The sequence below is a fragment of the Homalodisca vitripennis genome, chromosome X (assembly GCF_021130785.1).
Source record: "Homalodisca vitripennis isolate AUS2020 chromosome X, UT_GWSS_2.1, whole genome shotgun sequence".
NCBI classification, from domain to species: domain Eukaryota; kingdom Metazoa; phylum Arthropoda; class Insecta; order Hemiptera; family Cicadellidae; genus Homalodisca; species Homalodisca vitripennis.
The window spans coordinates 62,318,888-62,333,143 of NC_060215.1; the positions used below are offsets into that span (position 1 = coordinate 62,318,888).

The 14,256-nt window shown below is 33.9% G+C and overlaps 1 protein-coding gene across 1 annotated transcript in view; it reads left to right on the plus strand.

Annotated features, from left to right (window-relative positions):
• LOC124369069 (protein tyrosine phosphatase domain-containing protein 1-like) overlaps nt 1–14,256 on the plus strand; it is a 39,255-nt gene that overhangs the window by 14,554 nt on the left and 10,445 nt on the right. The window contains 5 exon segments of the mRNA XM_046826782.1: nt 1,176–1,287; nt 3,887–4,088; nt 8,167–8,753; nt 9,559–9,834; nt 11,155–11,302. Of these exon segments, the coding sequence (XP_046682738.1) occupies nt 1,176–1,287; nt 3,887–4,088; nt 8,167–8,753; nt 9,559–9,834; nt 11,155–11,302 (1,325 nt within the window).

A 14,256-nucleotide genomic window follows, 5' to 3' on the forward strand; every position in this document is an offset into this window, starting at 1 on the left:
CGAGGTATCAAGTGTTAGAGCAGCAACTCTGGGACGATGATCAACACTTACCCAGTGCCAATGTCAATGCCAATCACTTCGCCCAGGAAGATCTCTATGTCACGTCACTCTGGAGAGTGTCTTCTCACCACCGGCGCGGATCCTGTTCAACGAAAGTAGCACATCAGTGACTCATCGTTTTCACCTTTACACAAAAGACACACTCGATAATCGTAAAATTCATATCCAGAAGAGTGAGGGGCGTCTCCAGGGAGAAATAAATTCCTTGAGGGCGACCTTCATCAATATGGTAACCTCGCATCTTACAGAAAATCTGTACTGCATCGAGTTGGTGGTCCATGAATATTTGCAAACCCTATTCACCGTGTGGACCTTTCCATATCTTACAGTTGCTAATCCCAAATTTGTGTAACGAATTCCTTTGTTCCGCTACACTTGTAACACTATAATTCGTCACTCTATGATGTCGGGCGTTTTGATTTTAAAACAAACAGGTCGCTCTCGAGAGGTCCTGCAACCACCTGATCAACCACCACCGATCAGCGTTATAAACCAAGGCATTGGCCCTCTCTTCTCTTCCCACTGGGCTTTAATTACAGGCGGACATAAACGCGTTAGTGTGCCATCAAGCAATGAAAAATAAATCACTGTTTACTGTGCAAATTTCTTTTTTAGTTTTAATTTCAATTGTGTCATCCATTTTGGAATGCTGCACCTATTTTAACTCACCTATACAGATGAATGCTTGTTTCTAGCAGTTTTAGTTTAAAATCTGTTTAATATCCACAAAAAAGCTGAAGTGTTTCAAGGATGTAATTTCGCCGCCGTGAGAATTGGGAAACATTCTTTTGACACCGGCCGCCTAAGCCGCAAGACCAAGAAAGATATTAGTTCACTCGTACACATAATGCATGTCAATAGGTCATAAAAACCATTTGATCACACCAGAAACGTATGTATACAGGAACAAAATCTGAAGTGAGCAAAATAAACAATTTTAGTTGTTGAGATAGATTAAAATTTTTTTACTTAGATATTAAATGCTTGTTCCTATAAGCTTTGTTTATAACATCCGTTGTACGGAACTTATTATGAATTATTGTTTTAGTACTTACTTGATTATAAAATAATGCACTTGCTTTTTTATGTTACGAGGGCTCTGGTTTTTGTTACAGATTACTCTTGAAGCAGCCAAAAATACCAGAGGTTACTCTTCCACATTATATTCTCACACAAAAAATAATGCTGCACGGGTTTGAGGCACGCTGTATACAACATATTCCTAAGGTATGACTGTCGGGAATTTTCTTAAACTTTTCAATTTATTATTAGAGTCTTATTTTAGAATTCTTAGCTTTCATTAAGTGTTGTGCTGTTTATCAAAGCTGGAATCGCATAGCGTAATTTTCGTTCAAGCGCTCCAGATAAATTATAAACAACATGTAAACAAAACTATCCGTAGTTTAAAATCAGTACCTCTCGGGCCACAAAAACAGGAAAGACATCTGGTAAGCAGGACAAAGAAGTGAAGCAGTAGAGGGATGGAGCAGAGTCTGTGAGAAAGTATTTGGGAGGTGTCCTCTGGATAATTACCGATTTCGCCAATAGCAAATCCAACTGATTAAAGTTACTGCTGTGGAAGACCTTTTACTTTACCATCTACGATATGTTTATACATGTTTAAGAAATATCAGATCACATCCGAGCTGACTATTCTGCGCTCAGCAGGAATGAAAATTTTAGAGTCAATACCTTACTGTTTTCCTAAATGAATTAATAGATCAGAAAACAGCGCCTATGGATAACCTCCCAGAAATAAAAAAAAGGTGACCAAGTTGAAAGTGGACTTTCATCTAATGAATTATTTTTAATACATGTATATGTTTGTTTACTGTATTTATAAACCTACCAATTCAGTTTAAATCGCTAGAATATGCACTGGTATTAAATTAAAGAACTTAAGCACAGCATCAATAGCATCAAGTACAGCAAGTATAGTATAAAAATAAATCTGCCGTGAACCCAATTCCAATGCAAAAGTCTGTCAACTGCAAACTTCTAGACTTACTAAATTCAGTTCTCTGATTAGTAGCGACGTGAGTCATTGATCGTTTGGCCGTTTATCAAAACTAAGTTTCTTGTTAGTCATTCTTTGATTTAAATGGATTCAGGCTGCTTCTGTTTTAAAATAGCTTTGTCTTACCATGCATTAACAAGCAGGTTGGATTTGAGAATATTTTCTGTCGCGTAGACATATATGTGTTGTGATGCAACAGCAATCAATCGGAAGATACATTGTATACTGTGTTATAGTTATTTCAGCAGTAAAATCGTTAAAAAGAATAGGAACGAAGACTGAACATTGAGGGAGGCTATTAAGTAGTTGTGAAAAACCACTCTTATTATAGTATTCCTTAACCACACTCTTATTGTAGAGTTTACATTCCGTTCAAGAAAACTGTAAAATAGGTATAAAGCTTCTTGAAAATATCTATCTCCAAAAGATTTTTTTAAGCTTCTAGAAGATACTAGTACAAAAGCAACCGACATTGTGACTTTGCTTCATGTACTCATCTTTGATGCATGATTTAGCCAAGTTGTATGCTTGGTAAATTCTATGTAGATGTAATTTATACCAGCAGCTGTTTAAGTGGGATTTGAAACACTTTCTAGAAATACGACTCAAGACTTTAACAAAGGCCGTTCTTTAACTCAAACATTTATACACACCTCTACACGAAAGAAGTTCAATGTGGCATACGCAGAATGATGCTTCTGCAAATTTCATTTTAGATGTTAGGCTACAGTAGGACGTTTTTTTTTTAAATAGATAGGTAGCCCGTGATGGTCCTGTAGCGTGGCCCACCAGGTCTCCTGACCTAAACCCCCTTGACTTTTTTTTGTTTGGGGTTACATTAAATCCGTTGTATACCAAATACTTGTAGAATGTATTGAAATGTTAAGAAAAAGAATATTGAATGGCTGTAATAGGATTAGACAGTAACCGGGAGTATATGAATGAATGAGAAGTTCTATGAGAAATCGACTTAACGATGTATAGACATGAATGGTGGACAGATTGAGCACATGCTGTAGGATCTCTAGTACTTTTTAGTTAATCTAACTAAACTTTATACTTGTTACATCTTTTAGATATAGGAAAGAGCACTGGGCCATCCATGTTACACGTTATCTATTCCTAATGTCCCTATTTGTTAGCAAATAAATGTAATTTTCTCCCATTTTATATTTCTTATTAATAACAAGCAAGGCTTTATTTGATACACATTTAAATTTCTCAGTTAATAGTAGTGCAATCTTAAAGATCTTTATACCATAATTTTTAGGATTAAATTCTTTAACATTTTTGCCTCTAACACGCTTTTACAAACATTTAAGGTTTTAGCTGTAATAATTTTAAGCGGCCGCCATTTTAAAAAGGCATGTTGTAAAAAAATTAAACTTTTAAGTTCAAGACCAATATTCATACCAAAATTTCATAGTTTTGTCTTAAGTAACTTCTGATATATTAAACTTTTTGCAAAAATCACATACATAAGATAGACGGAAAACGGAGATAGATAGATCATATGTTCTCATGACATTTTTTGTTTGCTTTGACCTTTGGAATAACCTCCTTAAGTTTGGCTGCGTACGTACGGGACACTCTGTATAATCAAGGATAGTACTTTCCTAGAAAGCGGTCAAGCCTTACACCTTGGCCACAAAGAAAGGAAAGATGTGTGAAGGGAGTCATCTCTAACTTGGTATGGTACAACAAATAATTAGGAACAGGTTTCGGAAGGAGACCTTTTGCAATCAAAGTTAAGTTCACTGGTATATACAACTGTTAAGATGTAGCTATTATACACTCCAGTTTGTCTAGATCATGTACGTAGTCTGTGAGAGATTGCTGCAGCTGTGTGGCTGTGATCCTGTAGCCACGATACCTATGGACCACCATGCTCCCACCACAATGCATTTCCTTGCAGCCAACAAGAACCCTTCTCATTATCACCACATCAAGAATTTGCTCAATATTTGCTCCAAGATGAAAGCTACTAACCAACCCGAGAGTAGTAACACTGGTGAGTGAGGAAAACTTAAATTGAATTCTAGTATCATAACTCGTCATATTACCAGTTGCGTAATTAAAAATTATGTTTGTAGAGGAGAGGGGTTCAACCCTTCTTGGGGTATAGAATCTCTCTCTTGATAAAGTGGGGACCGTGGGTCTCCCCCCATCCACCGGGAAAATCTTTTTAATTGTACACTAAAATTGCCAGTTTAGCTATTTAAAATGCTGAAAAAGTTCTATAAAAAGAGCTAAGATTTTAATAGTCTAACAAAATTCCTATGTGGTTTTTGAAAATATTTGTTAACCTGTGATGAGCATCGTGGGGCAGTAAGGCAACTTATGTATTTAGTATAATTTATCATAACAAACTACACCTCATCAACATCTTTTTTACTCATCGGTCATATATTTTTGCTGTAATCTGATTCAGGGTCATAAGATGAAGAGTGTACATTTTTATAATTGTCTGAAGAAGCCCAGAAATTATGAACCCCAGATTTTTTAAGACGTTTTGGCCATACCATTGCCACTGATTCGTCACGAAATCTCCAAAACTAGAGAAGGGATTTTCATGGAGTGTTCATCTTACGCCTTACGTGGTCCCTAAGAAACGGGTTTAAAGATTGTGCGGAAATCCGCGAAATTCATTATACTTTTCATGAAATTTTGTATCATACTCAGAATTTTTAAAACATAAAAATTGCGATTAGGGCTCCATCTGAATCTTATAGATACGTTCAAGACGAGCTTGTCTGCATATTTTCATAATCAATTTTAGTACCTTAGAAATATTAGTAATACGACTATTTGTTGGTAATTCAACAAATTTTTAAATATTAAAAATAAATATACGATGTTTCATAAGTTTAAAAGATGATTCCAGATATTTTATTTATTTATTCTATTTTAGTTATTTTTTGTTTCTTCATAACCATAAAGCGCTTAATTATTATATTAATACACGATGCAATATTTGTAGCAATCGAGAACCAAAATATTAAGGGTTCCAACCTTAAACGTAGTTTACATGTGCATTATTATTCACTCAGAAAAGAGTTAACCCAAAGTTTGTATTTGTTGTAAATGAGATTTTAGTGTTTGTAACCTCATTTTAAGTACCTATATTTTTACTTTTATCAGTTTTAAGTAGCTTGTTCCAGAGTCACTTTATCAGCCAGAGAGAAAATTCACGAATATTGTGTAAGTCCTAACCATTCCATAACAGCCAGCAATCAAAAGTCCACACACACGAGGCAAATAATTATAGCAACGTTGTAAAAACCAGTATAGCTGAATTCAAGGTTTCAAAGCTCATGTATATGACTAATAGTCAAATCTATATTAATCGGTAACAACGTTTAAATTACTCTTGAAAATTATTGTACTCTTTAAATATTTATATTTTTTGTTTAATATAAAGCTGTACTATATTGACTACGAACAAGCATGGGAGTCTTCAAACAATTAAGTTAAAAGAAATTAAATGGTTTGGCGAGTTACAAATATCTTGTGTTTTATGCATGTCTAATAGCTAGTATATATTTCCTTATTTTATATCAGCATCATAATCGATAAAGTAAATTAAAGTTATCCCAAAATACACAAGCTTTGAAAGGCTATCATAATTTTAATGTAAAATTTTCATCATATCGCGAAGTATTAAAACATAAAAATCTGTATTACGGTCCCACATGAGTCTCATAGGCATTTTCCCGATGGTTGTTTGTATGCTTCCATAACAAATCGCAACGACTCGTGGAATACCGCGACATCACTCACGTGAACCCAGGTCTCATTGTAAATATTGAAAACCAAGGATTGAAAATTGAAAACGTGTGCTTACAATGATCAATGCAATGATGCTCGATAATATTCATATTTGCACCCACAAGATTACGAGTAATGGTGCAGTTGGGAGAGTTGAAGTGCGAAAACGAATACGTATTCTAATAACTATCACAGATTCTAGCATGTTTGGGAACAGGTCGATATCAACGTAAGTACTGCCAAACCTAAACTTGGAGCTGGAACCGCAATGGACATGCTAGTTTTACATAAGTCTCAATCTTTTTTATTTTACGTGCTTATAGTTTTAATTGTACTTGTGATATTTGATTTTTATCATCTATGATTTCTAAATTTTTACTCCGCCGTAACTCACAATCGGATGGCATTCAATTTTAACACGAGTTTGACATGATTGCTTTGTTGGGAATCAAAATTTAACCTCTTAAACAGTTGTTTAACATTTGTAATAAAACTGTTTCTTCTTTGTGGGGTCTTACAAAATTCTGTGATTGCCATACTTTTAATCGTTACGTAATAATTGTAAAAAGATTTATACTTGAACTAGTTACTTGAAGTGATGCACTGGTTTGACAGAGACGGAAAAGACAGTGTGACGTTGTAATATTCAATATTATAGACTTTTCCCATCGAGATCTCCGTCTCCCCTTTAGTTGTTTTTATTAATTATACCCTAGATGACAAGTTTTCATAACCAAGGCTAATACTTACAGTAGGCCATACTCATAGTCATAACTAAGCCTATTAAGTATCATAAAGTTAAGTATTAAGTTAATTTCTTGCTCATCCATATCATATATTCCAAAGTAATTAAATAACAGTACAAGCTATGTTCTAATTATATTGGTGCATTACACAACACAATTATAAAACGACTAATTTCTGGAGCGGATAAACCTACAAAAACGCTCATGTTTTCCAAGAATTAATTATAAAGTGCATTTAACTACATGCGAGAGTAGATACACGAAATATAGACATGATCGTTTTTACTGGAAACGAAGTAGGTAAGTCGGATATAATTATAGCCGAGAACTTCCGACTTTCCAAGAGCAGCAGCAAAGACACGTCCTCTATCAAACATGGAAAATCTTATTTCACTCCGAGTTTGTAGTGCAAAAACTAGTAACAAAGCATATTAGAAATGGGGAGGGGGGTTATTAAGTACGTTATCTACGACATTTATATATTCAAAAGGTTTAAAAACAAATTACACTTAACACACGTAAAGAATTTTTTTTAATTCCTGTAGGGTTTGGAGGATCCGAACCCCCTGGTAACCCTTATCTACGCCATTGCATACTACTCTGTATTCGACGACATATACATGTACATACTACAAAATGTTTTAGGGCTGGTTCCACATTCGCCCCCTCATTGGTATCGCGTTAGTATCCGAGGTCGGGGAACCATCGGCAAGTGGAGATATATTAATTCTATTAAGATGGGAAACTGAGATTTCCTACAGGAAGACCTAACCTTATATCATTTAGCAATATTCAAATAAATCTTAATCACTCGATTGCTTATTTGGGAAATAAAATTACTCGCATTTACTAACTTCAAACTCAGATGACGTGATTACCTCATATTATTTAACATTTGGCTGCTGATAGACACAGCAAGCTCAAGCTTTACTTATAACAAACATTAACCAAAATTTTCATAAGGAAATTATTTTCTGCATAAATAAAACATATGTCATTCCCTCCAGCCATCTTTCATGTATATACTGTAAAATATTCAGATCCTTGTCTTTAACCGTTATCGTTCCTTATACCTAATTATAAGACACTTATAAATTCTGCTTGAAATGCCTACTTGTTTGGAATGGTTAAAAACATGTTTTCTGTGTCCAGAAGAGGTATGTCAAAGGGGTGACGAAATGTTTGCTCAAAGTTCAAAAAGTATAATTATAACCAAGAACCGATCGCACCACCTTACGTGAAAGTGACAACAATCATAAGTGAAGTGAAGGACAATCATTAAATTGTTTGTAGGATCACAAATAAGGGTTAGTTGAATCAGTAATACTAATTAGAGATTGATAGTATTATTCACAAATGTTATACCGTAACAAAAACGTGTCGAAGTGGTTGTGTCCTAATTGTAACAGTTATTCCATCGATTCTCTTCCAACAAATGTATTATTTTGTTCAACTTTTTTAACTTGCCTGTTTTATTTTGTAAGTTTACTTAAATTTATTATTCATATATAAATTAAATCAATTTAAAAATTAAAAAAACAATGACTAGAACTCTGTAAATAAATACTTTTGCAGACACGAAGACTAGAAAAAAGACAACACACTTACCACATCCAGCTCATGAAAATACAAAATTAGAAGAAGAAATAGAAAATCGTCCACAGCTAGAGCCATTTGAAGATGAAACTAACAACAATGTTCAATCAGAACCAGTAGAAGGACACATTGGTCAACCGAACCCAATGGTAGAAGAAAATAGCAGCTGCCAACCTGGATTATTGACAGAAGAAAGTGAAGGTCATGACAAAAGTCAATTAATTGCTGGAGAAACCTGCAATGACCAACCGGAATTATTGGAAGAAAACATTGAAAACTCCGAAGAAGAAGAATTGAGGACAGCAGATATCGATGATCATGCTCAACTGAAATCACTGGAAGAAAATATTGATGACAATAGTCAATTGAAAATATTGACAGAAGAAATTGATTGCAATGAACAGTCAGACAGATTGGAAGAAGATGCTGAACAAAACGTGCAGCTAGACACCTGCAATCTAAACGAAACAGCTCAATACAGTAATAACGAAAATGATAACGACACTGATGCTGAAAGGAAATTTGAACACTTCACCTATCTAGGATGTGGGGATATTAATAGAGCTGTAAGTACTCAAAATTGTGTTTAAAATATTAGGTTTGACTCAATTTATTGAATAAACTATTAGAAACATTCTTCTGATATCCTCTTCAAATTAGTTACACTGAAAGAGTTTTGTTTCTTTTTATGATTATGCATCTTTAACAATTGTTGATAACGTTTGAATCTAAGAATAACAGAATGGGACACACTTTGCTACTATAACAAATACAGTAGCATTTATACTCTCTGTGCATTACTGTATACAAATTGGTTTTACCTCTTGAACTGCACCATATATAATTATTGTGAGTTATAAACTATTTTTTTACAGTATCTATCTTGATCTTTAATGAGCATGCAATTGGGTCAGTATTAGTTCTCTCACTTTGTTTTTGCTTGCTTTCGGTTTTGTAGCGTGTTCGAGCACAGAGAAACAATTTTCAAATCTTTAATATTTTGCATCTTTTAGTCAACCTTCAAATTTTTTACCTTGTCACATAAATCTATTTTTATACTAACCGCTTAATTATTTGCATTGCATTACATTGCATCTATTTACTTAATTCTGGGAAGTAAGGATACATGATTGATTTTTGTTAATATGATTTAAGATCTTTAAATTCTCAAATATTTTCGATGGAGCAATAAAGGGTTTGTATTTTGCTTGTTAGTATAAAAGCTGCATTTTTAGGCACAATAATTTCAAAATCTTCCACGCGTCCTGCTACCTTGTTACTATATCTACCAGTAATAGTAGTTATATCTGTGTCACTATTTAAGATCTAACGGTTATATACATGAGCTGTTTAACTACTTACTTTCCGTAGGTTTTCACAACACACGACGTCGTGGAAGCGATAACCCAGGACCTGGAAGACATGAGTGATGCCCAACGGAGATGCATCATGCAATACCAGCTCAATCTTACCCATGGGGAGTCCTGCTGGAGGGGCTTGCAGAGTGAATCCCGGCTGGTGGTACTGGCTGGGCTACTCACTGACTGGATGGAGCAACTGAAGAACCCTATCATCGACTGTGAGCTACTCTGTCAAATCATTATCCACGCTGAGGACCCGTTGGCATGTCTTCAAAAATTTGACTTCGTAAGTAAAAGTTAATTTCATGTTGATAGAACCTTGTTGTATAAAATAGGGAAATTTCTCCATTCAAACTGTGTCACTGGATTTTATATTTCACGATAGCAATACAGTTTTTTTAAGTTGCCACACTTGACTCCCTACATTTCCTTTTAATCGGCCGCTGAAACTATAATTCATTTAATTAATATCAGTTTAGAAGTGAAAGCACGGATTCGAGTTCAATAACTCTTTACCTTTTAAAACATTAAGAGATATTGTTATTAGAAAAATATGAGTTTCAAATTTGGGCATCTAAGACTTTTCTAAGCAATATAATTTTGTTCTGCTGTTTGAATAAAAGTAAATCTCAAGAAAATATGGGCTTGGCGTAGATGTGTGCTTAGGAGTTGAAAGATTCTACCAATATGCAATTTGATCAATATTTTCTGTTTTAACAGTTTCATGTTCTAGTAACTTAAATTATCACATTATAGTATATTTGACTTTATCATAAAAAATATAAAATTTTCATTTATTTCAATATCATTATTTTAACGAAACTATTGCGGTACATTGATATAATCCGGAGACTAATATTCAAGAAAGAGGTTTTCTTACCGAGGACAAAACAAAACGACGTCATTAGAAATAACAGATTTAATTTGACCTAATGTGAAAATTACATATGATTATGACTATCGGTTCTTGTATTACGCTTCCCAAAGGTGGGGGAAGTACCGATCGAAATCCTCTAGTTATCAGTATGAGCTTGGGTGGCGCCTCAACTTCTAGCGAAAAAGAAAATACTAGATAATGCTACTCAAATTCAAGCTCAGATCACGTGAGCGCTCGTAAAGTTATCTTATGATAACAACGATCAAGTCTGTTCGCTTCCCAGCAAGTTTCTACAGAAACGAGTGAGTGATTCAGAAACAAATTCTGGAAATGTGCGGAAGGTTTGCATCTATTTGACCGTTGTTGTCTATGCAGATTCTGACATAGTACAGCTTAAATTTCTACTAACTTTGATTTGAACATTGAGAAGAGACTTGGAAGCATTGAAGATTTTGAGCGCTGAACCATAAAAGACGTGCTCCTAATTTAATGAAAGTACAGTCACCGTTCGATTTGTCGAACTAATGTGGGTCGGTAAAAACTCGATATGTTACTAGTGTGCACTGATCCTTTCATATTGCAGTTGATACAATATACAATATTGTATACAATCTGTTCAAATTGTGGCACATTTGTCGCCAACAAGGATGTTTACTGCATAGAATTGTAGCAGCACTAACGCAACAAATGTCACTAATTTACACTAATTCTTTCATGTTATCTTTACAGGTGACACAATACACAATAGAATATCTGTTCAGATTTGTGGCACATTTGACACCAATCAACAATGAAGACTTGACATGTCTAGTGCAAAGACTTGTAGCGTCATTAACGCAGCAAAGTGTTCTGATTCGAGGTAACCTCTTGCCAAAAGGTAAGTGTGTTATTAATACGAGTTAATTTTAAAATATTTATTAGCTAAAATATGTTTGTATTACCTATTCAACTAACTAATTTCTAAGTTTTCTGATTCACATTATCATGACCATGGCTTAGCTGCCGAAACTCGTTTTGGGGTTTAAAATGTGTTTAGAGGTTAGTATGTTTCATTTTTTCAATTTATGTATATATATATATATATATATATATATATATATATACAGGGTGATTCAAAACTAAACGGCAATCGTCTCGAGAGCTTATTCTATAGCTAAAAACAAGTAAAAAAGTTCATATAAAACCATATGCCCGGAAACGCTTCGTTAGCGAGTTACGCCTAGCGAAAGATTTCGCCCGGATTTCAGAACCCTTGGTGAAGTCAGGCCGTATAAAAATGGTAAAGGTAGTTACAAAGATACAAATACGATTGTTTTTTATGTTTTTATATCTGACAAATTTATTAAAATTCGTCCCAGAGCTGTAAATGCAATACTTTCAGAGATATCTTACGTAAAACACAAGAATTGGTGCAAAGAAATAACACATTTTTGTGTTTAACGTAAGATTACTTCCATAAATGTTAAATAAAGGTCATTTTTTTCTTAAACAGATTTGTAGAACATTTAATTCTGAAAAGATTCATGTGAATTACTTAGGAAAAAAATTAATAATAGGTATTGAAATTTAGCTTTATTTAAAAATAAAACAGACGCACAAAAATGCATAATCTTATCTGCATAAAATATTAACTAATGTTTAGGTTGTGAGTAACAGCTGATCATTTATTCAACACTTTTTATCGTCATATTTTCTTTGCAAAGGTTGGCAATATCAGCTGATCAACAATTAAGTTCATGAAGTAATATTTGAATAACCTTTATGGAGGTTTTTGTATTGTGGCGTGTGAAGATTGTATTTTTGTGAGATGATTATTTGGAAATATTTTATACAAGTGTATAAAATATTTTATTAAATATTTATTTTTAAAATATTGTATTAAATATTTTTATAAAAGTGTATGTAATTATCTTAGTAAATAATGGCAGATAATGTAAATGGTATGTATTCGTTTGAAGAGTATACGGACATGATACTGATTTTTCGGCAAAGTTAACAAGAATGGGTTTAGCTGCAGTTCAGGAATATCGTGATACTTTTCCACATCGAAGAACACCTGATCGCAAAACATTTGAAGCTGTGGAGAGACGACTTATAGAAACTGGTACCTTTAAACCGAAGCGAATAGATACTGGTCGTCAACGTAGCGCAAGGAACTATAATAATGAACAAGCAATAATAAATGCTGTAGAATTATCACCAACCACAAGCACCAGACGATTATCACGTCAGTTAAATATTTGCCAGTCAAGTGTATGGCGGACACTTCATGAAGCACAGTTGTACCCATTCCATATAACACGTGGTCAAGACTTATTACCGCAAGATCTTAATAAACGGAAGATGTTCTGCCGCTGGTTAAGAAGAAAATTGTTTACGACATCAGTATTTTCTTCGGCGTATTCTCGTTACTGATGAATCCTGTTTTACTAGAAATGGAATTGTAAATTTTCGTAATACCCATACTTGGGCGTACGACAACCCACATGAAACTGCGACGAGGCATTTTCAACATACATTTTCAGTCAATGTATGGCTTTGGTGTTCTGGGTGATAATTTGATTGGTCCATTTTTCCTCCCTAATCGACTTAATGGAGTAGCGTACTTAAATTTTTTAAGAACAAACCTGCCTACCCTCTGGAAGAAGATATTCCTGTTCAAAACAGAATAAATGCAATGGTTTTATGCACGATGGAGCACCTCCACATTTTTCTAATGACGTGAAAAAACTATTTAAATGATACATAACGGTAGACAATGGATTGGTCGAAAATGGACCAGTAAAATGGCCACCACGTTCTCCTGACCTCACGCCAGCAGACTTTTTCTTATGGGGTTGGATGAAGTCAATTGTTTATTCAAAACGGATTAACACCATAGAGGAGTTTACGTAATCGCATTACAGAGGCGGCAGAAACTATCAAGAATGCTCCAAACGTTATGAAACGCGCTAGAAAAGAGTGGATTCGTCGTGCGAAAACGTGCATTGCTAACAACGGAGGACACTTTATACAACTATTATAGGTGATTATTACAGTTTTATAAAGGTAAATACATTTAATGTTAATGTTCAGTCTAGAATAAATGATCAGCTGTTACTCACAACCTAAACATTAGTTAATATTTTATGCAGGTAAGAATATGCATTTTTTGTGCGTCTGTATTTATTTTTAAAATAAAGCTAAATTTTCAATACCTATTATTAATGTTTTTCCTAAGTAATTCACATGAATCTTTTCAGAATTAAATGTTCTACAAATTTGTTTAAGAAAAAAATGACCTTTATTTAACATTTATGGAAGTAATCTTACGTTAAAACAACAAAAATGTGTTATTTCTTTGCACCAATTCTTGTGTTTTACGTAAGATATCTCTGAAAGTATTCCATTTACAGCTCTGGGACGAATTTTAATAAATTTTTTCAGATATAAAAACATAAAAAAAACAATCGTATTTGTATCTTTGTAACTACCTTTACCATTTTTATACGGCCTGACTTCACCAAGGGTTCTGAAATCCGGGCGAAAATCTTTCGCTAGGCGTAACTCGCTAACGAACAGCGTTTCCGGGCATATGGTTTATATGAACTTTTTTACTTGTTTTTTAGCAATAGAATAAGCTCCCGAGAGATTGCCGTTTAGTTTTGAATCACCCTGTATATATATATATATATATATATATATATATATATATATATATATATATTTGCATATTTATTTATGGTTAATCCTGTTCTGATCATGTGATAGAAAAATACAAGATCGTTGAGATGAAAATCTAAGAGATAATAATTTATTACATGTAATAAATTTAATAACCATCATTCTTCA